Source organism: Lepisosteus oculatus, chromosome 9 (assembly GCF_040954835.1).
Source record: "Lepisosteus oculatus isolate fLepOcu1 chromosome 9, fLepOcu1.hap2, whole genome shotgun sequence".
Lineage (NCBI taxonomy): Eukaryota > Metazoa > Chordata > Actinopteri > Semionotiformes > Lepisosteidae > Lepisosteus > Lepisosteus oculatus.
Genome location: NC_090704.1, coordinates 1,809,149 through 1,835,864, shown reverse-complemented (window position 1 = coordinate 1,835,864; position 26,716 = coordinate 1,809,149). Strand labels below are relative to the sequence as shown.

General features: G+C 48.6%; 2 protein-coding genes across 4 annotated transcripts in view; one reads left to right on the top strand and one right to left on the bottom strand.

The window, feature by feature from the left end:
• dipk1aa (divergent protein kinase domain 1Aa) overlaps positions 1–20,474 on the top strand; it is a 34,401-nt gene extending 13,927 nt beyond the window's left edge. For all 3 annotated transcript variants that reach the window (XM_015355175.2, XM_015355173.2, XM_006634694.3), the window contains exons 3-6: positions 9,503–9,637; positions 11,978–12,085; positions 14,373–14,549; positions 14,986–20,474. In XM_015355175.2, the coding sequence (XP_015210661.2) occupies positions 9,503–9,637; positions 11,978–12,085; positions 14,373–14,549; positions 14,986–15,798 (1,233 nt within the window). In that variant the 3' untranslated portion in view covers positions 15,799–20,474. The remainder of the gene's footprint in view (positions 1–9,502; positions 9,638–11,977; positions 12,086–14,372; positions 14,550–14,985) is intronic.
• Positions 18,562–23,391, bottom strand: rpl5a (ribosomal protein L5a). The gene is made up of 8 exons (XM_015355186.2): positions 23,214–23,391; positions 22,581–22,650; positions 22,273–22,388; positions 22,047–22,181; positions 20,847–21,049; positions 20,378–20,555; positions 19,424–19,512; positions 18,562–18,731 (listed from the first exon to the last, which is right to left on the bottom strand). Exons 1-8 carry the CDS (start codon positions 23,214–23,216, stop codon positions 18,629–18,631), a joined length of 897 nt encoding a protein of 298 aa, XP_015210672.1. The 5' UTR covers positions 23,217–23,391; the 3' UTR covers positions 18,562–18,628.
• Between the last annotated feature and the right edge of the window lie 3,325 nt (positions 23,392–26,716).

The following is a 26,716-nucleotide window of genomic DNA, read 5'->3' as shown; positions in this document are numbered from 1 at the left end:
CTGCCGGTGGCCTCCAGACTCTCTTCCTTAAAAAAAACCCGTATTTTTCACAAAGGTCAGTGATTTTCATTTTCTTTTTCTTTTTTCTGCGGAGGATAAAAAAATCAATCCCCGGAACACCAGGCATCAAACAAAATGATCCATTTTTTGATAGCAAGTCATAAAAATAGAATAAAGAAATGCCTACAGCCACCAGGCATCCACTCACAGGAGGACAAACGATACACAGTGACAGATTGAACAGGGCTAGAAAGGCCGATGCTATTAGAAATGGGTCTAAAATAAATGCTGTTTCAGAAGGATGAGAGAGACCTTCTTGTTTTCCTCATTTGTTAGAGGAAGCTCTGTACTAGGTGTTTACTCTCCTAATCAGGCTGAATTGTTCTGCTGTTCTTCATCAGAAGGAAGATTTATCATTCTGGTTTGGTGCTCGCAGTGGCAGTCATAGATGAGATTCAGCTCACGTGCTTCGGAAGCTATTCGAGCTCCTTAAAAGTTCTCTCAGGCAGATCCAAAAGGCACTTCGGGACGTTTTGACTGAAGTCCTGTAAATCCCTCAGGCGAGCAGAAGGATTAACCCAAACGCCTCTTTTTTGGGCTCAGCGAAGAGACCAGACCCCTGGCTGGCAGGCTCACGTTGGCTGTGAAAGACCAGCATGATAAACCCTGGTGGGTATCGGGAGGAAAGCAATTTGCCAAGCCCTGTTGTGCACGCTAGTTCACTTCATTTCAGGGACAACTGCCTGCTGTGATTTTGGAATAAATAAGATGCTGAAACCCTGTCCAGCTCCATGCAGTGGACCACAGTAACCTCTTCAGGGTCTTAACCTCTCAGCATACCGTGCTCTCGAGGAATCACTGATCATACTGTTCTCCTTTTCCAAAGGCTGAGTATAAACCATGCAGAGGCCAAACTTGTAACATGATCGTGCTCTACTGTTGTTTTTTACAGTATTTGAACGATTGCTTTCTTAATTTATTTCATGTTGTATTGTATATCTTGTATGTCACACTGGAAAAGGGCACCTGCTAAGAAAATACTCAAAATAATAATAATAATAATTATTGGGTAGCTCAATTCGGTGTCATGCTCTTGTTATAGTCAGGGTTGTTGAGGGTGTGGTGAACTGAAGGCCATAAAATTCCCTTCCCGACGCTTTCAGAATGCTGGGTGTGGACACTCCGCCTGGTGACCCCAGTGAACAAAACCCTGTGGCCTAGGGCGCAGAACCTAACTGCTGCCTGCATTAAATGGCAAAACAGGTATTTAACGTCATACACAAGCCCGGAGGCACTGCTAATCCTACTGCTGACAGACCTGTTACAGGAAGGTGAGCAGTCTGTGGCCCTGTGAAGACAGAGGCAGCCATGTCTGGGCTGTTGAATTTAACTTCTGTCTCAGTGGGTTATTCTGGGGCAGGGCGAGCGAGGAGCTTGCCTGCCTGTTTAGCCCTGAGAGACCCCTGATCCAGCCTGGAGCTGCTAACCCGCACTCTGGGAGTCCGAGGAAGCTGGGACACATCTGCGCAATCCTTGACACCAGCCCTCGCAGCGGTCTTCCTGTCCGTCCCCCTCGGGCGACGGCCGTTTGTCCCCGTGGGATACCGGCCCTTCCAGCCCCCGGACGAGTGTTGCGGGAGGGGTCCCACACGCGGCGTCTGTAGAAAAACGCACACCTCCCGCCAGGAGACAGCAAGAAACACGCGGTACGCAGAGGCTGGGCGGACCGAAGGCCCAGAGGGGCGGCTTCCAAAAAACGGGACGAGGCGCGCCAACGATATTCCAAAGTGGACCGGTTCTGGGCCGGTCCGAGTCCCGTTATGAATGTTTCTGCTCCAAAAACCTCGCCGTGGAAAGGTTTTAAAATGCTGTGAGGGAATGGAGCAAAGAGGACAGCGGGGGGAGAGTCCCATCATGCAGGATGCGTGGCGCGATAGCATTATACCTCCTCAATTATTCATGTGGACTAAGTAGTCCGTAGCGCATGCCAATGTAAAAGTGCCTTCCCAGCAGATCCACTTTTTAAATTCTTTTTGGAAAGAAGCAAGCTCCGAGGGAATCTTTTCCTGCGTTGCACTTCCTCGTTTCCGCGGGCGCAGCACGTTGCTGACACCCCCGGGGGAGCTCCCGACGCCGACAGCACTCCTCTGCTGGCGAGACAGCTGCGGCCGCCAGCGCTGCGGGCGATTAAGTGCCCATCGAGCTGCTGATCTTCCCGCCACGTCGGGTCGCTTGGGTTGAAATAAGAGTTCGCAATAGCACAAAAATAGTTGAAAAAGCCCTTTTCCATTGCTGATTCCGTCCGATTCAGATACACGTCGACTAACAATTGGCATGTAGGGACAGATGAATTATAGAGCTGTCTTTACGAAGCTGCATCTTTTCAGGATGTCAGGATAAACTATGGGGTTCTGGCGGGGGAACGGCACAGCGACATTTTACCCAGCATTTTTAGCCTGAGTTGCCTGCAAACAGTAGATCACGCAGTCTCTCTTCATGATGCTCTGACAGACTAAAGAAGCAGTCATTAGCCATATCATCTAGATTTCTGTTTCTGCTGCTGACATTCTTATCAGGTTTTCCCAATCCATGTGCGGATTGTTCAAATCTCCCTTAAAAACCACACGCCTTCCTTCTCACAAATTCTTGATTTCATTATACAGGAGTAATACAGGAATTATGATTCATGTCTGATTTTGGTGGTCTGTAGTGTGGTCCTCTAGCACCTTGCCCTAAGAAGGTTTTTGTGATAAATGTTTTACCTTTCATTCACAAAGGGAGGGGAAAAAAAAAGCAAAATTGCACCTGAGGAATCTTGGATCTCGAACCTGTGCATACGTACTGTATGTGTGCTGTCCCCAAACAGGGGACACTGGTTGGCTGGCCTCACTGTGACCCTGGGAATGTAAGAGCCTTTGAGAACAGAAGAGCAGTTTCATGTGCGTTGGCTCAGAGACAGCAGGTTTTGAAGTGTTAATTAAAAGGCTCTGTGTCTCTGCTTCTTTGATTTACTTTCATAAGTGTGATGTGAGGAGAAAGTGCCCCAGTCAGTGTACATGTAAGCAGAGTACATGTTTTACGTGTATCGAAGCAGCACTGAATGGCACAATGGTCTTGGAAATAAAGCCTTTCAAGGGGGTTTTCACTGCCCTCCTGTAATTTGATTCTCTTGTGAAAAGAGGTTACTGTGGTCCCTGTCAGCACAGCAGCTAGCAACCATGAAACAATCGAACGTCACACCAAACCTTGAAGAATGTCATTGCATTAAAGTACTGCGCTGCCTCGCCCCCATTGGCGTTGCCAAAATTAACGGCAGACGTATTCATTTCTCATTAAGGAATTTCTCTTCCACAACCCCAGGTCCCACTGAGAGGAATTTATATAGTTTTCGCGTGAAAAACGCATTTGTCAGATCAAAACGTTACTGTCCCTCTTGTTTCTTTTTAATAAAAGATTATCTCACGCCTGTTTCGGTATTGCCCAGTCACCATTCTGGGTGAAAGGTTTTAGGGATAGTCAGTGTCAATCTGTTGTAGTTTTTAGCATTTTAACAATAGTAATTGACTGAGTGATTCTCTCATAACAAGGGAATATTTTGTAATTAGCCAGTGGTTATAATATCAGAAGGGTTTGTTGTACTGGTGAGGAGGGCAGGGTACAGTATGTTGGGGTGTCGGGGTGTCTGGTGAGGTGGGCAGTGTGCTGTGTGATGGGGTGTCTGGTGAGGTGCGCAGTGCCCTGTATGTCAGGGTGTCCAGTGAAACAGTGCTCAGTGACCAGTGACTTGGCTCATGGAGAGACAGGGCTGGTATTTCACCAGGCTGGGAATGTAGAGGTGTTGAGTGGACCTGACTCCTGCGATTCCCCAGAGACTGTACCCCAGCCTGAACGTCTTCCAGCTGCCTTGAAGTGAACTGGAAACAGTAGTTTTCCAGATGTACACAGCTTTCTCCATGGCAGCAGCCTTGGAAAAGACATTCGTCTTCCCAGGTTGTTTCCTTCCACCACTTTTGGTATATAAAAAATATATGTTTGTACTGTAGCTTGTTAAACACATTTGTATTTTAAATAATTATAGGTATTGCAATATGTAACCCTGGTTTGGAAACAAATGTTCTCTGTGTCTGTGTTTCTTAATAGGTCAATGAAATAATATAGAATTGAATCATTTACCGAAGATTTCTTCTTGTTTTTCTTTGACAAATAATATACTCAGATAAATCTTCCAGTACGGGGAAACAAACAGAAGCTGTTTCCATCACTGATAGCTTATTGACGCAAGACACTCAAGTAGAAAAGTCCCTTTCGGTAGTTTATTTAGACATTTGGACCACTTCAGTCTCTGTCAGTGAGTCAGATATTAGTAGACTGATGAGCTGTAATGACCTTTAAATCCCAAACAATTTACCGTATATGTATTCTCTTGGGAAAAGTCTGCAAACTCTCCCCAGCGCAGCCGTGCAGTTAGTGAAGTCCTCCTCTGTACCCCCCGGCCCCCAGTGAACTGGGGGGCTCTGCGGACTTGGGGCCCGAGATTGAGCTGCTGGGGGATCTTGGCTTCTCTCTGCTTGTTTCAGGGGCCTCGGACTCCCTTCCTGGTGCTGCCAGGGTTCTGTTTCCACCCTGGGGTGTCAAGTCGACGCACAAATTCTGCTCTTCGCTGGGGCAGGTCAGGTCTTTTACAGTCTCTTACACAAAACTTTCATGGCAGTAAAGGAGCAGCTACCCAGACAATTCCCTAGTCTGGTTCAAGGCTGGTGGAGGTGGGGACTGGAGGAGCAGAGACTTTGCTCCTGTGAGTCAAAGCCCGTACCCCAGAATAGAGCAGCTCTGGGGCCTAAGAGTGTGCTTCACTTATATCTACAGAACTGCATGACCATATTCGTACGGTAAATTACCCTATACTGATGTTTTTGAACCATTTTTACTCTCACGTTTCACTTATTTCGATCTGGACTTTCCAAACATTTTAACGAAACTTTCATTCTAAGCTCTTCAGGGGGCAGGCTGAGCGCCCGCTCGCCGTCCGGGCTGCGGCCTGTCCCTCAGGAACGGGCGAGCTGTGCTGGGTTTTTAACGCTGCTGCTGCTCCTCTCCTGCCGTTCGGCTCCGGCTCTGTCTCCGGCACTAAGCTGGGGGCTCACCATTGCCCGGAGGCAGAGCTGAAATCCCGCGAACGTCCTCGGCGCTCCAGTTCACCACCTGCCACGCAGAACACGAAACTCAAGGCCTTTTCCAAACGAGAGTCACCGAGTTGAAAATGCAGGGCGTTTAATACATCTAGTCCCTGATATCTCACGGACCTTAGCAGGAGGAAACCTGTAACAAGGTGACGTACGATGGTGACGCCCAGAGTTACAGTTCTATAGGAACTGGATCGATCAGACCAGCTGCGTGGCTCTGAAAGCAGAAGACATTGAACTCTTCAGGAGCTGAATATAGTACCCCAGGGCCCCACACACGAGCTCAGTCAGAGATACTAAGTGTACCTCTAGACTATCACTAGGTGTTGGGGTTCCCCTGTGCCCTGGGGTCAACCCAAAGCTATTCCACGTGAAAATTCTCGTCTTTGCACGGTTGTTCTGCCTTCTCATCAGTAATTTGCATTAAGGAGTTCACAAAGTTTTGCTACCCAAACTGATTCTTTTTTTCTCCCCCCTTGGAGTCTTAAAAATTGTCTTAGGGAAATGAAGCATTAAGGTGATTCATATAATTAAGAGCAAATTAGTACAGCAAAAAGAGTTGTTTTTTAGACAGTTGATGTTCCGTTTAAATAGGTCTGTTTCGCAAGTGGTTTCCTGTGCCATTTAGAATTAGTTTCAGAATTTAGCTTCAGACACGCAATGTGCAGAGGGGTTTGTCATTTTGTTTTTCGTATGAAATCCAACTATAGCTTAGCTTGGATTTTCCCTAAGTCATATTTAATGTTATCATCGCGCCTAATCTGGTTTGTGTGTGTTTACCCATTTTCATTTAATGTCATTACAGCAGATCTCCCTTGATCTCCCCACTGTAATCCCATGTGGATGCTCCTGCAGTGGTTGTAAAAGGGAGGGGGGCTAAACCGCCTTCTCCTATAGCCAGATCGTCCTCCGATATCTCTGGGTTTCTGTTTAAATGGAGCTCAGGAGGGATGACAGCAGCCGGGTTCAGTCACCCTCAGCTGTCAGTCATTTGCAATCATTCCTGATGTCATTTCTTCACCCAAAATATGTAGGCCTCCAGGGCTGTCACCAGATTGTGCAACGATTAAGACCTAAAAATCAGACAATGGCATTGCTTATCCGAATAGCTACTCGTGATCAGGGGTGAAATTAAAAAAAAAACAACACATACATGTGGCTCAGACTGAGATGTTGGTTTTCAGAGGAAGAGGCGTCTGTGTTTCTCACACAGGTGAGGTCCAGAGTTCTGTTAAAAGTGACACAACCTCACTTCCTCGCTCTGTACCTCTCGCCTCCTCAAGCATCACTGTCTTCCTGTCTCCACGTCCTCGCGTGACAGCACTTTTATCTTTCTTGCAGTCCAAGAAATATTTACCACCGCTGTGATACTTAGCGTTATTGGAACAACTGACCTCCCCTGTAGTCACTTTAAACCAAAGCTTATATCCCAAAAGAAGTTAATCAGAACACAAGAGATGCCTGCTTATTTGATTGAATTTATTTAATTCAATCACAATGTCTCACGTCGTTCTGAACATTCACCTGCTCTATTCTCTTCTTCATCGAGCACACTCTTTTTTTCTGCTGTTAGAAAGAAAATCTTTTTTGAAACTCTGAACTCATCGAAAGTATTGGAGGCCTAATTCTATTATCATTCCAGAAGTGGTGTCTTTTTAAGAGCAGATTTACACAGAGCTCTTGGGAGTTGCCACTGCAAGAATAATCAGCTTGTAATAGCTTGCCAGGCTCTGTCATACAGACTGATAGACTGGGGTCTTTGAAGAACCGGTCTGTATGTGAGGATTATTAAAATTACAGACAGCAAGTGATCTCTCATGAGCCAAAGAGCCAGTTCTTCTTGTTCTCTATTGCTCTTGGGTTCTCTGGGCCGCTTCTCAGAAAGCACTGGCCTGTTACCAGGAGGCCTTGCCTTGTGACTCTTGTTTGGAACAAATCTGGAATTATTTAATGTCACTAAAAATGTTGGCACCGCCGCAGTGCTGGAGTTTTGTTTCCCTCTCGCGTTGGTTTTCCTGTGTTTTTGCTTTCTGTCCTCACCCCCTTGACCTGTGGTCTGTCCGAGCACCACAGCTGGTTCCTCTCTCGAGGCTGGATGGGCGGGGTGGCCCCTCTCGTCTGTAACCTTCCTTCTGTTCTCGTGTTCGGGGCTGTGACACCTTGTGTGTGCCTGTGCCACACGCCCGGCTTCTGCGTTCGGCTAGATGGAGGGGACAGAGGGCCACTTTAGCAGTTCGGTTTTAGTTTTAGGGGGATCCTGAGTTCTCTGCGTGCCTCCGGCTCGTCCCCCGAGCGTAGACTCCACATGTCCGGAGCTGCAGTTCTGAGCAGGTCTCTAGTGGGCTGGAGTAAATCCCAGGCACATGCAGTTTTACCACCCTTTTCCAGCAGTGTACATGGCATTGGCTCCTGCAGAAATGCCTGTCGCAGTTCTTCTTGATGCTTCTTTATGAAGAGCTCAGCCAGCTGTTCAGTGACTGTACAACCAGTTCGAGCCTGTCTCAGAGGGGAGGTATCAGCGATGAGCAGTCATTTTTTTTAACAGAGTGGGGGTTTTAAGACCTGTGACAGTGAGCAGTGCCGCTAGGACACTAGATATTTAGATAATTATTGTCTCAGAAATCCACTGAGTAGCCAGTGACCACTCCTCATTTGCACACAAGTAATGCGCACCGATATCCTGCATGTTTCTGATTCCAGACAGCGGATCGGATTGTTCTGCTTTGGCAGGTGGCCGAAGGAACGTGCCAAGTCCACATTAAGAGCTTGCCAAACAAAGTCGGCATTAGCAAACAGCCTGTTCCTGTTCTTTCAGATGCACCATTCACAGAATCCTGCAGATGTGGCAGGAACTGAACCCCACTATCCTCAGAGCCCCGCACTGTGTGTCTGTGGAAGAGACAGGCAGCACAGGCTGAGCTGTTCCCTTTGGAAAAATGATACCAAAGTGTTCTGGTAACTGCTTAAGTTTAGCGAAATGACAGTGTAGAAATACAGAACAAGCCAGCAATGTGTGTATTTATAAAATGGTTAAATATTAGGTTATGGTTACTGTTAATAATCTATTAGTGGCAGTTACTTGTGGCCAGGTTCAATCAGCTGCAGTTTCTAATTCTGAAGTGGCAGGTTCTGGGGTTTCTAAGGTGCCACATACTTTTATTTATTTCTGCAGCTGAAGATGCCAATCCGTTGCTGTACTTGTATAACATATTGTCTTGAAGGTTTTAGGACCTTCAGAATGAGCTCATTTCTTGCCTCTGGGCTTGCAGCAGGGAAATGACTGATGCCTCTACTGAGAAGAGCATCAGAGCCGCTAGGAGAATGACCCCAGTGTCAACGCAGGTGGATCTGTTACTTACACCTGCTGGAGCTTTGACGTTGCTCTGAGGAATGCCTTAGGTGCCTTTGATGAATACAGCATATTCAGGCTCAACCCCCCTGCAGCCCAGGTAGGAGATCTCTGGGGAATAGCTTTCCTTTAATCCTGCCACATTGCCTTTGAGGAGAAGCCGTCAGTAGGATTTGTGTGTATTGGAACAGTAATCTCGGCAGCGCACCTGTGCGCCTGGCTGATCGTGACAGGAGTCTCGGGCTCCGAGTACAGAGGCTCTCGGCTCACAGAATGACCCCATATGACAGTTTCCTGAGCAGGGGTAAATTGATAATAATAATTCCTTACATTTATATAGCGCTTTTCTGGACACTCCACTCAAAACGGTTTACAGGGCATGGGGATCCCCTCCACCACCACCAGTGTGCGGCCCCACTTGGATGATGCTCCAGTACTCTCCCCACACACCAGCTCTCACTGGGGAGGAGAGCAGAGTGATGGAGCCAGTTCAGAGAGGGGGGTTATTAGGAGGCCATGATGGGTAAGGGCCAATGGAAAATTTGGCCAGGACACCAGGGTAACACCCCTACTCTTTTCGAGAAACAACCTGGGATTTTTAATGACCACAGAGAGTTGGGACTACAGGGTGAGCGCCCCCTACTGGCCCCTCTAATACCTCTTCCAGCAGCAACCTTAGTTTTTCCCAGGAGGTCTCCCATCCAGGTCCTGACCAGGCTCACGCCTGCTGAGCTGCATTGGGCTGCCAGCTGTGAGCTGAGGGAGATCGGCGAAGTGGGTCCTGTGGGTTAACCATACATCCCCCTGTGGTCTGTATCATAAGTGGTAACACCTCACTGTGCTTCACTACTTTTGACCCTGTTTCTACCATGGTACGTGACGGTAAAGGTGTTTTCCCTGTGCAGGGCTGGAGGAAGCTGGATCTCGGTGATGGCAATCTCTCTCTCTCTCTCTCTGCTGTGATCCACAGGCTCGCTTCTCCTACTTGCGCGTGAAGTACCTCTTCTTCTCCTGGCTGGCGGTGTTCGTCGGCAGCTGGGTGGTGTACGTCCAGTACTCGGCCTACACGGAGCTGTGCAGAGGCCACGACTGCAAGCGCACCATTGTACGTAGCCTGTCTGTCCCTGCGGGGCTGGGGGGGTGTTGGGGGGCAAGGGAAGGCCTACAGACCAAGGACAGGTAGTTTCCAGCTCGAATGCGCAGATCACAGGGTGCACTGTACCTGTAGATTGCACATGCTGCACTGTTCAGAAGATTAGGACACTATTAGCAGATTACTTCCAGCACGTCGATACAGACGTCAGAACGAGCATGTCCCATTAACCCATCAGCGAGATCTACAGATGACCATGCATTGCGGTCTGAACTCCCATTTCAGCCATCTGCTGCCTGTGAAGAATTGCAGGCGATAGTCTATTATTATACTCTTTAACCCTCTAGTTTAATTTAGACTAATATCTCAAGAGATTTTAAAGCAGGAGAGTTCGTGTTTCTTTCAAGGCCGAGAAGCATTCTGGGTTTTACTTTTACTTGTCTTCTTTTACAAATGATGTCAGGGGTACAAAAGTCTGTCTAGTTTTTTTAGCTGATTTGTTGCATGAATATGTCTGTACCCACTGTCAGTGTAATGAAATCACCGCCAGAATGCACCAGTCCGGTGGTGAGACAGGCTTTGGAAAGCCCTTTCATGACTTTGATATAGTACAGTTTGAGACTCATTGGTCACACACACAATTGTCACCATTTTCTCAAGTGTTTTGAGAGAAATGCGTTCCTGTACTGAAAAGGGCTGGTGCACTTCTGAAGCCTGTGAAGTTTCACTGGTGTGTTTCGTGCCAGCATCGACTCTAAACCTGCCAGCAGGGTCACTGTGAGTCTTTAGGTCTTGTACTAGACTGGCAGGACTTCACTGAATAGGGAACTCAGCTCATACAGTCTGTTTTATATGCTGAGAGCATGGAGCACGAACACAGCAGAGCTCATAAAAACATGTGATTCATCAGCTCAGCCTGTCAGCCTCTTCTGGCAGTTACTTCACGGTGAGAATCTGTTTGTGCTCAGGAGGGACATTCTTGTCCACTTCTGGGTGTAGGTCGAAGTAGTTTTTGTGAATTCTTCAATTACTTCATTTTTTTCTTGACCAAACGGTTCCTGGAGTGGATGACTGTCTGTTGAACTTTTACACACTTAGATATCGGTTTTGTATCTTCATCAGTTCACAGGAACGTCTCATCCACCAGTGGATCACATGTGTTTGAGGGTGTTTAGGAAATGTTTAGCTAGTAGGCTATTGCTCCACTCTCAGTTTTCTTACGTTGTTTGGAAAAAAAAAAACAGTTTCTCTTAGTGGCGACGTCCTGTTTCTATGTCATGGTCATCTGGATTTTGTGGGAGTAACTTGTCATTTCCAAGCTGACAGGATGGCTGGGAGATTCCCGTCTCTCCTCTCTCTGCGGCTGTTCTGTTTCTCGCTCGGTGGCGGAGCCAGGGCGATATAAAAAGACCAGTTTCTGTTCAGAACGGCTCAGTTTCCCAGACCAAATTGCTGCCGTGTTCAGCAGTGCGTGCTCTACCTGGAAGTGAGCTGAACGATTTAATTGGTGACAAAGCAGGAAGGAGTTGCACTGGCCCATTCAGCGGCTGGTGTTTCTTACTTCCTCCAGTGTGTGTTTGCGTTTCATGTGCCCTGAAATAAAACTGAAAGAGATCAAAAAAAAAAAATCCTCCCGAGAGACTTAAAGCTGCTCAAGAAAAAGAAAATTGTCAGTCTTTAATTTCTAGGTCTCCAGGTGCTTCAGCCCAGGAGCATGGCCGTGATGATTATGATCAAAATGTTTTAGAGCTTTTCCTTCTTAATTCTTTTTTACTGTGTGCCTCGAGCTGTATGAGCATGTTATTCAATTCAATATCGCAACTTAGTGAGAAAGAACAGAAATCAGATTGTCTGATAAAGCACTTTGTCAGCACAGTTGTCATTGTTTGGGTTAGAAAGAGATAAGACTGAAAAGCTAATGGAGTTGTGTGTGCCAGTATCTTCAGGGCTTGAAAGCAGTGCATTAAGTGTCCTTCAGCCTTGCCTGGAGAATGTGTTAAGACACAGAGCCCTCTGCTGGAGAATGTGAAGAAATCTGAGTTGCAATGTGACTGTCCTGTGTCCGAATTTCCCTTCTTCTCCGCTTGCTGAGGGCCCGATAACTTCTTGTTATGCATGTCAAGGTCTGTCATATCTGAGTTCCAGCGGATGAAAGCTGCAAATCGACAAAATGAATTTCCATCGCCGCAAAAAAATCTATAGTTTTATCTTGGGTAAACTGACAGTTGTTTTAGGCATGGGATCGGTCGTGACAGATTTCACAGGACGTGGCGACACTGGGTCTTGATCCCTGCAGTGTGTTTTGGGGTGGAAGCCGCAAGGTGTTAAAACGGGCCGTCTTGTGTGTGTCAGTGTGATAGATACAGGAAGGGCGTGATCGACGGCTCGGCCTGCAGCAGCCTGTGCGATAAGGAAACGCTGTACCTGGGGAAGTGTCTCTCGGCCAAGCCCAACAACCAGGTGAGGGTCTCCGCAGTCAACACAGCACCAGCGCCAGCGCATTTCCACTGTCCTTCGACACGTCACAGGTCTGTTTCCCAGCCCTAGTCCTGCAGTAGTCCTGCGTCTCCTGGGGTTCTGTCCAGCTGAGCTCATGGGACCCTTAATTAAACCAGATAATCAAAGTAAGCTGTAATGCTTTCACTTTCGGACGTCTCATTTCAGTTAGTCATTTCCAGGAGCTGAGCAGAATCCTGATTCAGCTCGGTTTAAAACTGTTGCTCCTTAACGGCTTCCCAGACAGCTCTCCTTATGATCTGATGATGTGCAGACACAGGTGGGGGTGACACTGAAACACTGTCATGGTCAGTGCCGTAAGCGTGGCTTCAGCCTGAGTCAGAGGGCAGCTGGGCAGCTGGGCAGCTGAACCCAGCACCTCACACGGCTGTCTGGCTGCTTCTGCTTCCTCAGCTTGTCCCACTCCTTAAGGACCGAAAGGGAGGAAAGTCTAAGACTGTGATGATCCAAGAGAGGTACAGTTGGAATGAAAACTGAAACACTGATCTAAAAATGTTTTAAAATGTAAACCACATTTAAAAGCATCCTAGGAGAATGAGCCAGGTTGATTTTAGTAGACAGAGATTGTGCCTAATTAAGCTGCTGGATTTCTTTGAGCAAGTAACTAGTGCTGTGGGTAACGTTCATTATCATTATGATATATGTGGGCTTGCAGTAGGCTGGTACACACCAAAGGACTGATCCTTCCACTATAAGCTACAAGAACCCAAGGAAACACGCTCATGGATGAAGAACTGATTATCAGCAGAAGAACAGAGAGAAACCAGACGTTTTCCTGGCCTACAGGAAATGTCATACTCAATAAGGGAGCTGAATTTACTTGGAGACCTTTCAGAAGAGCTCAGATTTTGCCAGCGCTCATTGAGGTCTGGATGTAATTCTACTGACCTTGTAAACAGGATTGTGTAGCTGTCGCATGGTGGATGTGTTAAAAACAATGAATCTGGAATTGTTCTGATCCAGTTTCTGATTGACTGCACATCCCAGCACACATCTGCAGTTTCTGTAGGTGTAAACACATGTTTGTATGCATTCTCCACGCCATCTGAACCTGACCATCCAGGATATGACCTGATCTTCTAGCTGCTATGGGGGTATTTGCTTTTATAGGATCCTGGAGAAGACGTCTCAGTGACGTTCCTCAATCCGCCAAGGGGGTGAAAAGAGAACCCCTGCGCTCATCTGTCTGTGAATGTGGTTCATTTTCCAGAGAAGGCATGGAGGATTTTCTTGGATTTCTTCTGAAAATAAACAATGAATCACACTGGCAGGGCGTGTCAAAGTCTCCAGTGCTTACAGATCAAACTGCGTGAAGCCCGGCAGTAGTTTTGTGTTGCACTTCTCTCTCTCCCCTCTCCAGCCCCCTGCCTGGGGCGCGAGACCAGCAGGAGCACAGCTGGTCTGGGCCGGCTCCTCCACAGTGGAGGTCATCATCTGCAGGAGTCTGGACAGTCCTCTGCTCTCGTCGTGTCATTTCCCTTCCTCCTGCTGCAGGCCTTGCGCAGTCTGTCTGCCAGCCGGATTCCTGCCTCTCTCTGCCCGAGAGAAGGCGCCAGGCCAGACACAAACCTCCCCTTTTCAGGAAACCAGGACTACACAGAGTGCACTGTGAATGAAAGGCTGTTGAAGTTCTAAATAAAATAAGAGCCGCAAAATGACGGTCCTACAACTTGGCATGTTGTTGGAACATCAGAAAGGTTATATACCAGGGGAGACCGTTTGGCCCGTGTGGCCTGTGTGGTCCTTGGTAGTTGATTCCCAGGGTCTCACCTTTTCTGAGAGACTTTAATCTAAACATACCTGTGTGTCCATTACAACTGTTGCTTGTTCAAAGAACTCTTTTAAGATTTAGTTCAGCCTTTTCTAAAAACCATGTTGAGTATCTGCTTGGGTTTCTATTTCTAAATAAACGAGAGTTTAATTATGTTCCAGTTACAGTTTCAATAACCTTACATGTAACACAATACTTAAGACTCGCATATCTGCAGTCCCTTTTCTCGAATGGGTGCTACGTTAGCAGGACTCAGTCCTTGGGTAGTGAGTGCCCTTGACTTGACCTGTACTTCAGAGGCGTACAGCACTGCTCTCACAGCGTGGGGAGGCCAGCAGCCTCTGCCCCAGCTGTAAGCAGGACCTACAGGAGGGAGGAGAGTGCGTTGCGCTGCGCGTCACCGGTGTGTGCCAGAGGGGGCGCTCACACCTGGCTCAGGTGGACTCTGCTCTTTCCTAGGTGTACATCGGGAGCTGGGGAGACTTAGAAGGTGTGGTAAAATGTCAGCTGGAGGAGGTCCTTCGTTATGACCTGGGGTCAGAGATGGAGCCCAGGAAAGAGGCCGTGCTGTTCGACAAGCCCACCCGGGGGACGTCAGTGGAGAAGTTCAAAGAGATGGTCTTCAGCCTTTTAAAGGTGCCAGTCCCACCCCTGTTGAAATGGTCCTGTTTACTGGGCACGATGTGCAATTACACAGGGTGTTTCCAAAATGGCAGAACCCCCTTTTCGTTAGCTGAAGGTCTTGGGTGCATGCTATATAAAAGCGTGCTTCAAGAAAAGCTCTGCTGTAGCGAGATAACTAGATCATTTTACTAAGGGGGTGTAAAGAGACCCTCCACGCCCATCTGTCGGTGAATGTGGTTAGTTTTCCAGATAAGGCACGGAGAATCTTCTTGGGATTTCTTCTGAGAGTAAACGATTAATTACCACTGGCAGCGTGCGTTGAAGTCCCCAACGCTTACCAATCAAGCTGCGCTAAGCTCCAGCAGTATTTCTGTGCTGCGTGCTGCAATGTACGAGTGGAGGTGGGAGCTGAGGCTGTTTTCTCTCCCCCCCCCCCCCTGCTGCCCAGGCGAAGGTGGGCGACCAGGCGAACCTGCTGGATCTGGCGAGCCTGGTGCTGGCGGTGGCCGACGGGAACAAGGACGGCCACATCTCCCTGGCAGAGGCCAAGTCCACCTGGGCACTGCTGCAGCTGAACGAGTTCCTGCTGATGGTGACGCTGCAGGACAAGGAGCACACCCCCAAGCTCCTGGGCTTCTGCGGGGACCTGTACGTGATGGAGAAGGTGCAGTACACCTCCTTGTACGGCATCAGCGTCCCCTGGCTGGTGGAGCTGTGGATCCCCGCGGGCCTGCGCCGCAGCATGGACCAGTGGTTCACCCCCTCCTGGCCCCGGAAGGCCAAGATCTCCATCGGGCTGCTGGAGTTCGTGGAGGACATCTTCCACGGCACCTTCGGGAACTTCCTGGTGTGCGACATGAGTGCCGGCAGCTTCGGCTACAACGACAAGCACGACCTGAAGGTGGTGGACATGCGCAAGGTGGTGCCGGAGGCGGCCTTCCGGGAGCTCATCCGGGACCGGCGCTGCGAGGCCGACGAGGACTGCGTCTACGGCGCCGACTGCCGCACCACCTGCGACCAGACGAAGAAGCGCTGCACCGCGGAGGTGACCCGCCCCAACCTGGCCAAGGCCTGCCAGTCCCTGAAGGACTACCTCCTGCGGGGGGCGCCCTCCGAGATCCGCGAGGAGCTGGAGAAGCAGCTGTACTCCTGCATCGCCCTGCGCGGCTCCGCGGACCAGATGGAGATGGAGCACTCCCTCATACTGAACAACTTGAAAACGCTGCTGTGGAAGAAGATATCCCACACGAAAGACTCCTAGAGCCCTGCCGGGCCGGGCCGGGCCAGGCCAGGCCTCTGCCCCGCCCCCCGAGCCTCTCAGAACTCGGCCCGAGCTCAGCGGCCGCCGAAGAAGGTGGCGGACCAGCTGGGAAAAACGCGAGTGAGCCTTTGTTTCGTTTGTGTACTGTGTACATTGGGAATCTGGTACTGTACTTCTGAGACAATTTTGACTGGTTATTTTACTTTGTTGATCATCTGTGCCATAAAGATGAGAGCTTGCCGCGACAAGGGGGCTGGAGAAAGAGGGAGGCGGGGTGCCTACAGAAGAAACACGGGCGAGCTGAAATGTTCTTAAATCCACTACATACCGCAGTAGGATGTTTACCACTTCTGAAGGAAGTTCATGAATTACAGCATTTTGGTGCTGCCGTTGCCTCACTCATTAAATCTTCATGTTTCTTGCGAGTACGTCGTTATCTGTAATGTTTCAAGATTTGTTTTTTTACATCAAAGAAAAACCACTATTTACTTCATTCTGTGAAAGCCATTGCTGCTGTTTCCGAATGAATTGCTACATCCAGAAAATAAATCTTGTCTGAGGAAATGAAATTAAAAGTTAGCATGATGAATTTGCACATTAAAGAAAAGTACAAAATACAAACTGGTGTGTTCTTACCATGTCTGTAAGGAATACAAAAAAAAAAGCAGGTACAGTGAGCCTTGCAGAAAATCTGTGATGAAAGACCCAGTTCAGCAAGATGAAATTGTGACCTACTTTTTGAAGATTTAAAAGAAGCAGTCCCCTCTGCAAAGACATTGTTCTCCTTTAAAACTAACTTTCCTGCAGCTCTCTTCCAGTGATGTTCCAACTCCAGTGCTGTTTATTTGCATTTGACTGTTGTAACAGTGAAAGGTCTGTGTGAGTTCTAACAGGGCCAGACTTCTGTATGTATATCTTACACAGGGATAGTGTTCAGTGTTTGCTTGATCGTTTGGTTTGCCCTCTACTCTGGAAAGTCAGATTTATTTTTACGAGAGATAGGATCAGCCTACTTCCCAGGGAAAGTAACAGCAGCCTGAGCAGGAGGCTCGTCTCACACCCAGTTTTCCCTCACTCCTTGGTAAATGACTGGTGAAACACTGCGCTGGGATTCTGCACAATAGTTGTGGTGCTTCCCCTCCATCAGCTGGAGAACATCCAGGCAGACCCCCACCATGCAGCAGACTTGGGAGACAGGGAGCCATGAGTAGCAGAGGAGGAATTTTGTCACATTTAAGTTTGAAATCTCCCCCAAGTAGACCGCTGCTCTGTGATATTAATAATCCACGTGAGCTGGCAACAGATTCGCAACAGTACTTTTTTCCAAGTCACTGACAGCTCACACCTGTGAGGGCAGAAAGGCACCCTGGGAATAAAGACACGCATGCTTCCGGACATTGTATAAACACTGCTGCTTCGTGCCTGGAGTCAGGCACCGCAGTGCTCGCTGACCACCACCAAGAATGGCTTCACAGAGGCCACATATAAGCCATTTTAAGACCTTTGCAGGAATTTCCCTGATCCAGAATCAGGAACCTGTGGCACAACAGTGCCACCTAGCCATTGAACTCAAAATAACTTGTTGAATAAACTGCAGGGCAACTTACGTAGGCACTGCTTGTGGGGATGGCATGTTCAGTTTTTCTTCAAAAAGTCAAAATTGTGGGATACAGAAGTGCCTTTCACATTTTTTTTTCTGCTGCAATATTGCCCAAATGGAGGTAGGCGGTCTTAAAAAAAAGCGTGAAAACTTCCTCTTGACTATTGGATGATTCATAATTTGTAGCCCCCTTTTTAAAATGGACTCATGAAAACAGAAGCTGCTATTCCCTTCATACTTCTGTATTCAATGGTGTTCTTTAGCCACACTTTTGTACTGTTTTTCCTGTTTAAAGTGCTTGTTGTCAAAAGACTGGTCAACCCTGAGGCCCGTGTTAACAGAAGTGCAGTTTCCCAGGCAGGCAGAGAAAAACGGTTTTATAATGGAAAAGAGCACCGTTCACATACATGATGCATCAGCAAGCCCCTGGCTCTTTCTTATGTTCTAAACAAGGAGGACAACAAGGCCAACTTCTAGCATAGCGTAGAATTTAAGTCAAGGAATATTAAAATTTGTGCAGTGCACTTCCCTTTAGAATCGGGTACAGAATTTGGAGGTAACAGTCTCTCTGGCGTCAGGACAGGAAAGAGAAACCAGACCCATTCCGCCGGTTAACGGGGTCCCACGCTCAACAGGCTGAAGGAACTGAGTCTCTTTAGTCTTGGACAGAAGAAACCAAGGGGACACAAGAGTCTTGAGCCAAGCCGGTGGATTTCTTCCGAGTAAACTCGTGAGGACAATCGAAAGTGGGATGTGGAAGTATATGTAAAAGAGTTCTTTACACTAACAGTTGTGGGATTGTGGAACAAACCACCCCAGCTGAGTTGGCCTAACCTGCTAGCGCACCCTCTCTCATGAAATGGCCACAAGAGATCCACAGGCACTTAGCTTCTAACAACCTCGAAGGGCCCAACTGCGACTTCTCGTTAGTGACCTTTCGCAAGTACTGGCCCATAACCCAAGTTAGTGGGATTTAGTTTTTCCTCCTTTTCCAGCCATCAACACCTCATTTGAGCTAAACGCACTGCAAGAACACAGTCCTCGTCAAGTCCAAGTACAGAGGAACGAAGAAACAAGACGACTCTAAGAAAAGCACCGTGCACCCGTGCTTGTGCTGTAGAAATTTAATGAGCACAAATGCAATCACTCCACAAACCCACGCGTCTTTTTGAAATTGTTTATTAAATCAAAAGACGCATTGTGCCGTGGGTAGTAGCAGAGGCCACCTCTTTAGCTGTCGGCTGCAGCCTGTTCCTGTGCTCGGAGGAAGCTGGCCTTCTTCTGAGCGACACGGTCCTTTCTCTGAGCCAGAGACATCTTGGCACGGTTCCACCTGTAACAGCACACGCAAATTAGCACGCAGCACGGTTACACCTTCACAAGAGCTCACATTCATGGCTGAAGATTGCCAGCAATGGGATCAAGTTCGGGTGAATTTAGACCAACGTGTATACACTTGCAAGCACCATGCATAACCAAATTTGAAATGTCTCTCAATGACAGCTTTGTCAGTGACATATGGGCTTCCAGGATCAACCCACACAACAGAAAGCATTTAATTCAGATGCAGTGGCTGATGTTCCTTTGAGGAAGAGACGATCCTTCTTTGCAAAACTGTTGAAACCCAGATGCACCAATTTATAAATCCACCTTTCAGGTAAACAAGGCAAGACTAAGGAAAAGAAAGTGCATGAATGAAGCACTGACGATGCTTGCGACAGATTTTGGGCCGCCATTTGGAGCCCTGTTACTATTCTTCTGTCTAGAAAGTTGTAGATTTGTATCTCAAACAGGCCACTGTTGTTCACCCACGCCGAGCCAATAAAACAGCCAGCTGTATAAATGGGTGCAAAAACAAATCGCTTTAGATAAAAGCATCCAATATAGGAAGCTTCCTTCATATATTATATTGTTTTTATTAAAAGTGGCTTTCAAACACGACTCGTGTGCCGAGACAGCAGGCAGGGCTGCAGGACGCCTCAGGCACGCCTCGGTGAAAGAACTGCTGTAAGAAAAGAGACCTACCTCTTCTTCTTGACTTCTTTTGTGGGCTTCTTTTCGTGGACAGGATTCTCTCGGATAGTAGCGTGAGCCTTTTTGTACATCTCCTCCATCTGCAGGAATCAAAGACCGACCACCTGAGCTCTCACATTCACAAGACACCCTAGAGCACTTGCCGTGGCTCAACCGCAACTTTGTGACAGGTTTCACCCTCATTTCCAAACACACAGGAACAGAGTAATGAAGCCCAAAGGGCTGTACGGTCAGCAGCCGTCTAGAATCATACAGCTGTTGCAGAAAAAATAACATCTGCCGGCTGATTTGCACATGTGCTGCTGTGCTTCAATCAAACCTACCCAACTCACTAAAGAAACCATCAGCTGTTCTATTTTCCCGTGCAAGATACTGACCCTTCTTACATGGCACAGCAGAAAATAACCTCTACACAACTCAAACATGGTAACGCTATGTTAGGTAATTCAATTAGGTACAGCTCCCACTTTTTTAGCAGCACTACAAAAATGGACATTTGCTAGGTGCAGTCTTTTCCTACCAATCCTGTACAGACTAAACAGAACAGTTTCAATGCAACAAAGCTCAGAAGATCAAGCAGAGCCCATAGCCTACTCTGCAAGTCCCTGTAGTGCTGTGTAGAAAAGAAAATACTACCTGCTAATTACTGCCTACAAACAGCAAGTTGCGCGCATTGATAACTGACCAACAAAAATCAACAAAAACTATGTCCCAGCATAGCTTTATCCAGCGACATAGCTGCTCTCAGCCCCGTCTTGAAAAGCTCACATCACAAATGCAAACCAAGGACCAACTACAGTTCGCTCAGTGTGCAAGAGGTCATCATCAAGCAGCTGTGTGCATTCCAACCATCCTACACCACAACAAATCTCTCTTCCTGCTCGTCTCCCCAAGCCAGAGAGGTTTCCCTCTGTAGAGGCGGCTACGGGCTCCAGCTGCTCTTACTGCGTCTGCAGTCACGCCGTTCTTGATGAACCGAGAGAACTGCTTCTTGTACGCTTCCTCGTCCTCCTCCATCAGCAAGCGCATGTACTCCGCCACGTTCTGGCCCATGATGTGCTTGCGGTGGACCTCTGCGTTGAACTCCTTGCTCTCCGAGTCGTAGCCAGGGAAACGCTTGGTGCTGGAGACACACGACAGACCCACAAGTCAGAGGCGCAGGTCAAGACAGCCACAGCATGGACAAATTCAGGATTTCTGTCTTTACACTATCAGTTCAAGAGAAACTTGTAGAGCAGAACCTACTTTTCAACAATATGTAGCCCAGTTTGCATGCAGCTCTACTGAACACCCAAACATGATTTCCAACTAACTCTGCTGCACATGTGACAAAGACATTGACCAAAACAGGGGCCAAGCAGGACACTGAACATCTCCCCTGCACACCAAGAAGGTCCCAGCCCAAGGCAGCTACCTGTGGGGGATGGACAGCCCTCCGTCCACAGCGCCCTTCAGAGCACCGAACACTTTGTTGCCGGTTGTGGTCCTGGCCAGGCCAGCGTCCAGGTAGCAGGTGAACGCCCCCGGCTGGTCGTCGATGCTCTCCACATTGTACTCGTCCCCAGTCACCTCAACCTGACCCTCGTACACCTTGTCCAGGCCAAACTTGGTCAGCAGCTGCAGGGAGAGCATTTGAGATTTTTGAGATACAAGCGCAGACCGACCTGGGCAGTGAGTAACCTACAGCACTGAGCATAAGGGTAGGGCCGTTAAACCCAGTATCCTGCCTAAACACCACTTTCTGCCTGATGAATCTGGCGCCCCTCAGGTTCCCTCTTACCTGCTGAAGCAGTTTCACTCCTCCCCCTGATCTGCTGTATGAAGACCTGCTGTTGCTTCCGAGAAGGATGTGCACCCTCCTATATAAGGCTCTTCATACAAATGCACCTAAAACTGCCACTACAAAACACCCCCAGTTGGAAGGCCCTCTTGCTTTTAAACTAGGCATTGCTCTACCAATGAAGCAGTAAACAGTTAGGCAGTACTTATATAAGCACACTGAACTTACTTGACACGCACCAAGGCCAACGAGAATACTATGGAAGCAGCTTTTTAAGATCACTTTATTGGCCATATACAATTTCTTGCAATAGGAATTTTGTCTTTTCACATACCCCAGCTTGCTCTCCATGAGACACAGGGAGAGAAACTGGGAGTCAGAGCGCAGGGTCAGCCATTTATACGGCGCCCCTGGAGCAGCTGGGGTGAAGGGCCTTGCTCAGGGGCCCAACAGAGTAGGATTCTTCAGCCAGCTGCAGGATTTGAACCGGCAACCTTCCAGCCACAGGCGCAGATCCTGAGCCACAGAGCCACCTCCGCAAACAGCTAATGGGTGCATTCCTACGTACAAAATGACAACCCCTCGCAGTCTCCCAACGCTTCACTCTTCTACCAAGTGGCGTGACAAAGACGGACTGAAGACTGCAGGGTACGATCTAGGAAACATCCACACGGATCACACTGCGACCACTGTCGTGCTGGACGAACACATCCCTACGCAGCAGAACTGCCACCCAGACCTGAACACCACGTCCACGCCGAGGACAGTGTCCAACTGCAGACAGCCCAGCCCCTGCGAGCTCAGCCCCCCAGTGCCGCCCGGCCACAGCCTTACCCTGCGGGCCAGCAGCAGCCCAGTGCAGTAGGCCGCAGCGTAGTTCGTCAAGCCCACGGTGACACCGTACTTGGGCAGCTCGTGGGAGTAGGCAGCGCAGACGATCATATCCCCCTCAATCTTGGCGTAGGCGATCTGGGGAGAGAGCAGGCCCCAGTGTCAGCCAGGCAGAGACACACGCAGCAGGCCGGGACAGGGCAGGGCAGGGCAGGGGGGGGCAGCTCACCTGGCAGATGATGTCCCTGTTGGTGAAGCGGACGATCATCCTGTACTTGGGCGTGTTGTACTTGTTCTTGTCCTGCACCACCAGGCGCTTGCGGGCATAGTAGTCCGTCTTCCCCTCTGAAAGGAACCACACGCGTTAACAGCCAAGACAGCACTCCCGACGGGCGGCCACGCACAGCACAGCAGTGAAATCGCCGCCCAAGACCAAGCGAGCGACACTTGAGCTCAGCCGCACCGCGGAGCGGCCATGTCAGCGGAAACTCCGGGGGGCGACCCGGCGATGCTGGCGGGGACGGCGGCACCCCTTACCTCTCCTCCTGCGGAATTTCACCTGGTACCTCTTGAAGTAAGACTTATTCTTAACTACTTTGACGAAGCCCTGCAAAGACCAGAAGAAAAACGCCGTGGGTGAGTGCGCCCCTGGGCTCGGGGAAGCAGCAGCACCAGCAAGCTGGGCATGACAGGAACAGGGAGCCCGGACTCCGACACCGCAGCATCTCGGCGGAAAACTAAACTGATCAACGATACTACGCAAGCAGGATTCACGGCAGTTACTGCAAAGGGTAACCCTTTAAGGCCTGGGATCAATTCACTTTGACGACGGAAACAACTTCATAATATGGGGATGGCTTCTAATTCAAAGTCACTAGACTTTCGAGAACACGCAAGAGATATCTGCTGCTCGTCAGATCTAAAATTACAAGTAAACTTTTACCAGGCGTCAGTGTGTAAAGGCACAGGAAGACCTCCTGACATTACAAGTCCAGAATCGCAAACAGCAGCCATTAGGCCACGTTGGAGCCAGCCCCGGCGAAACTCGCTGGGACGCAATCTAACATCATCCAATCCCATCCAAAATTATTTTCACGCAGGAAACGGCACAACACATACAGCAGCAGTCTTATGTATTGATATAGGTGCGTATTGTGCTGATGTACTGACCATTTTGTAGTCTTTTTGACCTCCGTTAGCCGGGAGACGGGAGTCTAAAGACTGGGGTTTAGACTCCGCTGCACTGGGAAAAGAACGAGCCCACTGCGCATGTTCCGTAAATAGTGTCGCGAAGCACTGACACGCGCGGCTGACTGATGCGAGGCCGGCCGTGGTGCTGCCCTCTGTGGCCGGGAGGAGTCATTACACGCAGGGGGACTGCGTGCACGATTTACATCGACAATCTGGCGGAGGCTGATGGTCTCAAAATATTCAGCAGAGTCAACTGTCCGACGCCTCGTCCCACAGACATGACAGCGGTAAGTCTCTTACAGGCAAGTCACAGAGGAGGTATTTTCGCAGATATTGCTTGTTTAGTTATGAACAGCCCAGTGGTCCAAGAGCTGTGTCGAGCCCTTTCTTGAATTAGCTCACAGTTAATTCTTGCATGACAACTTTTCAGTATTACTGGGGGGTCCCAGACTGCAGTCTCCCAGCCCACTCTGTGGGAAAACTTTACTACAGCAACGTTGTCAGTGCTTTAATTGATCGTTAACAGTCAATGTGATGTGTTACACGTTGTGTTTTTTCTCTCTACTTTTCAGCGTGGAAAGACCCCGATTTCTCTGTGTTTTTCACTACATTCTTAACAATCGAGGTGCTGCAGTCACTCGAGGAAGCACGGAAAGGGCTCTCAAAGAAGAGCAGGTGTTTCCGATTTGTGGTCCAACCAGAAAAGACAATTAAACAATTAGTCTCATTATTCTCTCATTAGGATTTTTCTCACGGTCTTTTATCCTTGATTACTCAACATTCCCTTCGTGAATGGCAGTTAGCTCGGAAAACACTTTGGAGACTGGTTACAGGAATTATGGTTACGCAGTTAATGAAAAATGGGGACGACTATGTAACTGACAGCCAGGGTAAACCATCAATCAGAAGACAATTCACCCAGCGCGACACGACGATGTTTTTACATCAGACTTCTTAGAAGTCTGCTTGCACGGAAATACAAACTATCGTCTTGTCCAGCAGCGCCACCTACTGATACAGCTGCGCAGTCCGCCCGTGCGCAGGGGAATGTAAATACCACTGGACGATTTTTAAACTGTCAGACCGATGCAATTTGTTTATGCCAGCTAGAATAAAAAAAAAAATAATCATGCTTTTCTGTCAATTTGTCGTTGAACTGTTGTACATCTTGATCACTCCTGAATGACAGAAGGCCCAGCCTCACACACCACACCTGCTCCTGAGTCCACCCTGGAGCGATCGCCTGTCCATCTCAGGGCACACTCTCACACCGGGGCCGGCCTTCCCAGACGTTAGCCTATCAGTGTGCCTGTGGACCGTGGGAGTAACCTGGACCGCCCGGAGGACAACCCACGCACACGCAGGAAGAACACACAAACTCCACACAGACAGCACCCCAGATGCTGACCCCAGTGCTGCCGATCTTTGTGAAGATCTCTGGGATCCAGTGGGAATGGGAGGAACGTATAATTATTACTTATCCACCCAACTGTTTTCTGGGATTGAAATCCCCTTTCTGAAAGAAGTCATTCAACTGTGCATTATGCCTCAGGTCCTGTCGTCCCAGTGTTGAAGGACTTTGAGTGGTCTATCCATAGTTATTTCAAATAGCACCCTAAATGTATCTTATTTGTTCTGCTCCCACATTATCGTCCAGTTGTCCAGGTGACAGCATGACCAAGCCTTTCAGCAGTCACTGCATTTAACCTTTCATGGAGAAAAAACAACTGGAGTCACAGAAACCAGGTATCTTTCCTGAGGGCTTTAAGGAACACTACCATCAGTGTTTTTGAAACTGTTTTTATTCCTGTGGCCTTCCTTCTAGTTGCCAGAGCAGCTGACAGGCCTGCTAATCACTGAGGTCCGTCCTGAGCGCAGGGTTGTACAGGGTGGAGCTAATCATGAACCCAGCCGCGGCGCAGAGGCCACCCCAGGCTGCGGATGCTGTGTCATGCAAGCCTGGAGCAGGCAGCGCCATGGCCTAGAGACAGTCCCTGTGATATTCACTCCTGATCCTGGAGGATCGCCACGTCTCCTGGTTTTCTTCCCACCCTGGACTCTTAATGACTCCAGGTGAACCACCTGCGACCATGCCGGCCGTACACACTCCAGTCGAACAGGCCTCGGAGAGCTCCGCAGAGCCCCCCTCTGCTGTTTATATTCCCAGAGATGCCAGTGGCACAGCTCTTAAGACTCCTTAGGTGAGAACTTGAAATCTCAAGTTGGCCTTGCGCCAATCTGCTCGACCCACTGAGCTCCATAAACCTAATGGGGGTGGAAAATGGTGCCCCAGAGGTGTATATTCAGATGATCTGGGAGCATTACGGAGGGTCTGCCTCACTACTGTACAACTTAAACTGTTGTATTGTAGCCTATTGTAAGGTGCCCCATTGTTTTGTACTGTCGATTGGTCATGTCTGGCTGTGTGCAAGAATCACCAACAGAGGGCGCTATGACATTGACTCTTTTGCAGAGTTGGTAGAGCTATATTAGATTAGTATCAAGCACAGTACTGCAGTGTTACTATCATATTTGTATAGAATCAATTATCTTTACCTCAACCTCTTAAAGTTACACTTCATAGTTTTTAACAGCGCTGGACCCACCTGAAAACTTTAACCTGGTCAAGTTACATGGGCTGTCAGGTGGTTTTTAACTAACGAGTCTGTGTCTGCAAAGCCACCTAGCAACACAGCACAGCACCCCTGACGTCACACATCTTTCAACACTAACCTGGGAAACAAGATGATAGCAAATACAGTATATATGACAATAGCCAGCTTAGGTCTGGCACTTGCTGACAAAGAAAAAAGAAAATACAAAATAATTACACACTCCACCCCAGGTCTTTAATACCAGTCGAGAACAAATATTGTCTTGTTGGTCCTGAGATCTAATTATAAAGCCAGACATTTCTTGGCGTGATTTAGGAGAAGGGCTTAGCTCGGGGGTACAACAGCAGTGCCCCCATTTAGGACTGGAGTCCCCCGAAACTCTGGTGACTAGAGTCCACAGTCCTCACTGCTCTTCCACAAATGGAGTGACAAATATAAAAACCTTTCCAAAACACTGACAGGCATGTGGAAGTCTGTACTGGGAAAGTTAAATGAGATCAGATCACTTTATTGGCCATATACAATCTCTTGCATTGGGAATTTGTCTTTTCGCATACCCCAGCTTGCTCTCCACGAGACACACAGAGAAGCTGGGGGTCAGAGCACAGGGTCAGCCATTTATACAGCACCCCTGGAGCAGCTGGAGTAAAGGGCCTTGCTCAGGGGCCCAACAGAGTAGGATTCCTCTGCCGGCTGCGGGATGTGAACCGGCAGCCTTCCAGCCACAGGCACAGATCCTGAGCCACAGAGCCACCGCTCCGGTAGGAGATCTGTTTGACTTCTCAGCGTGCTGTACAAGAATAAGTCTTTTTGTTTTTTTTACCATAATGTTGCTGTTAGCCCCAAAACAGGCTGTTCCCCTCCACT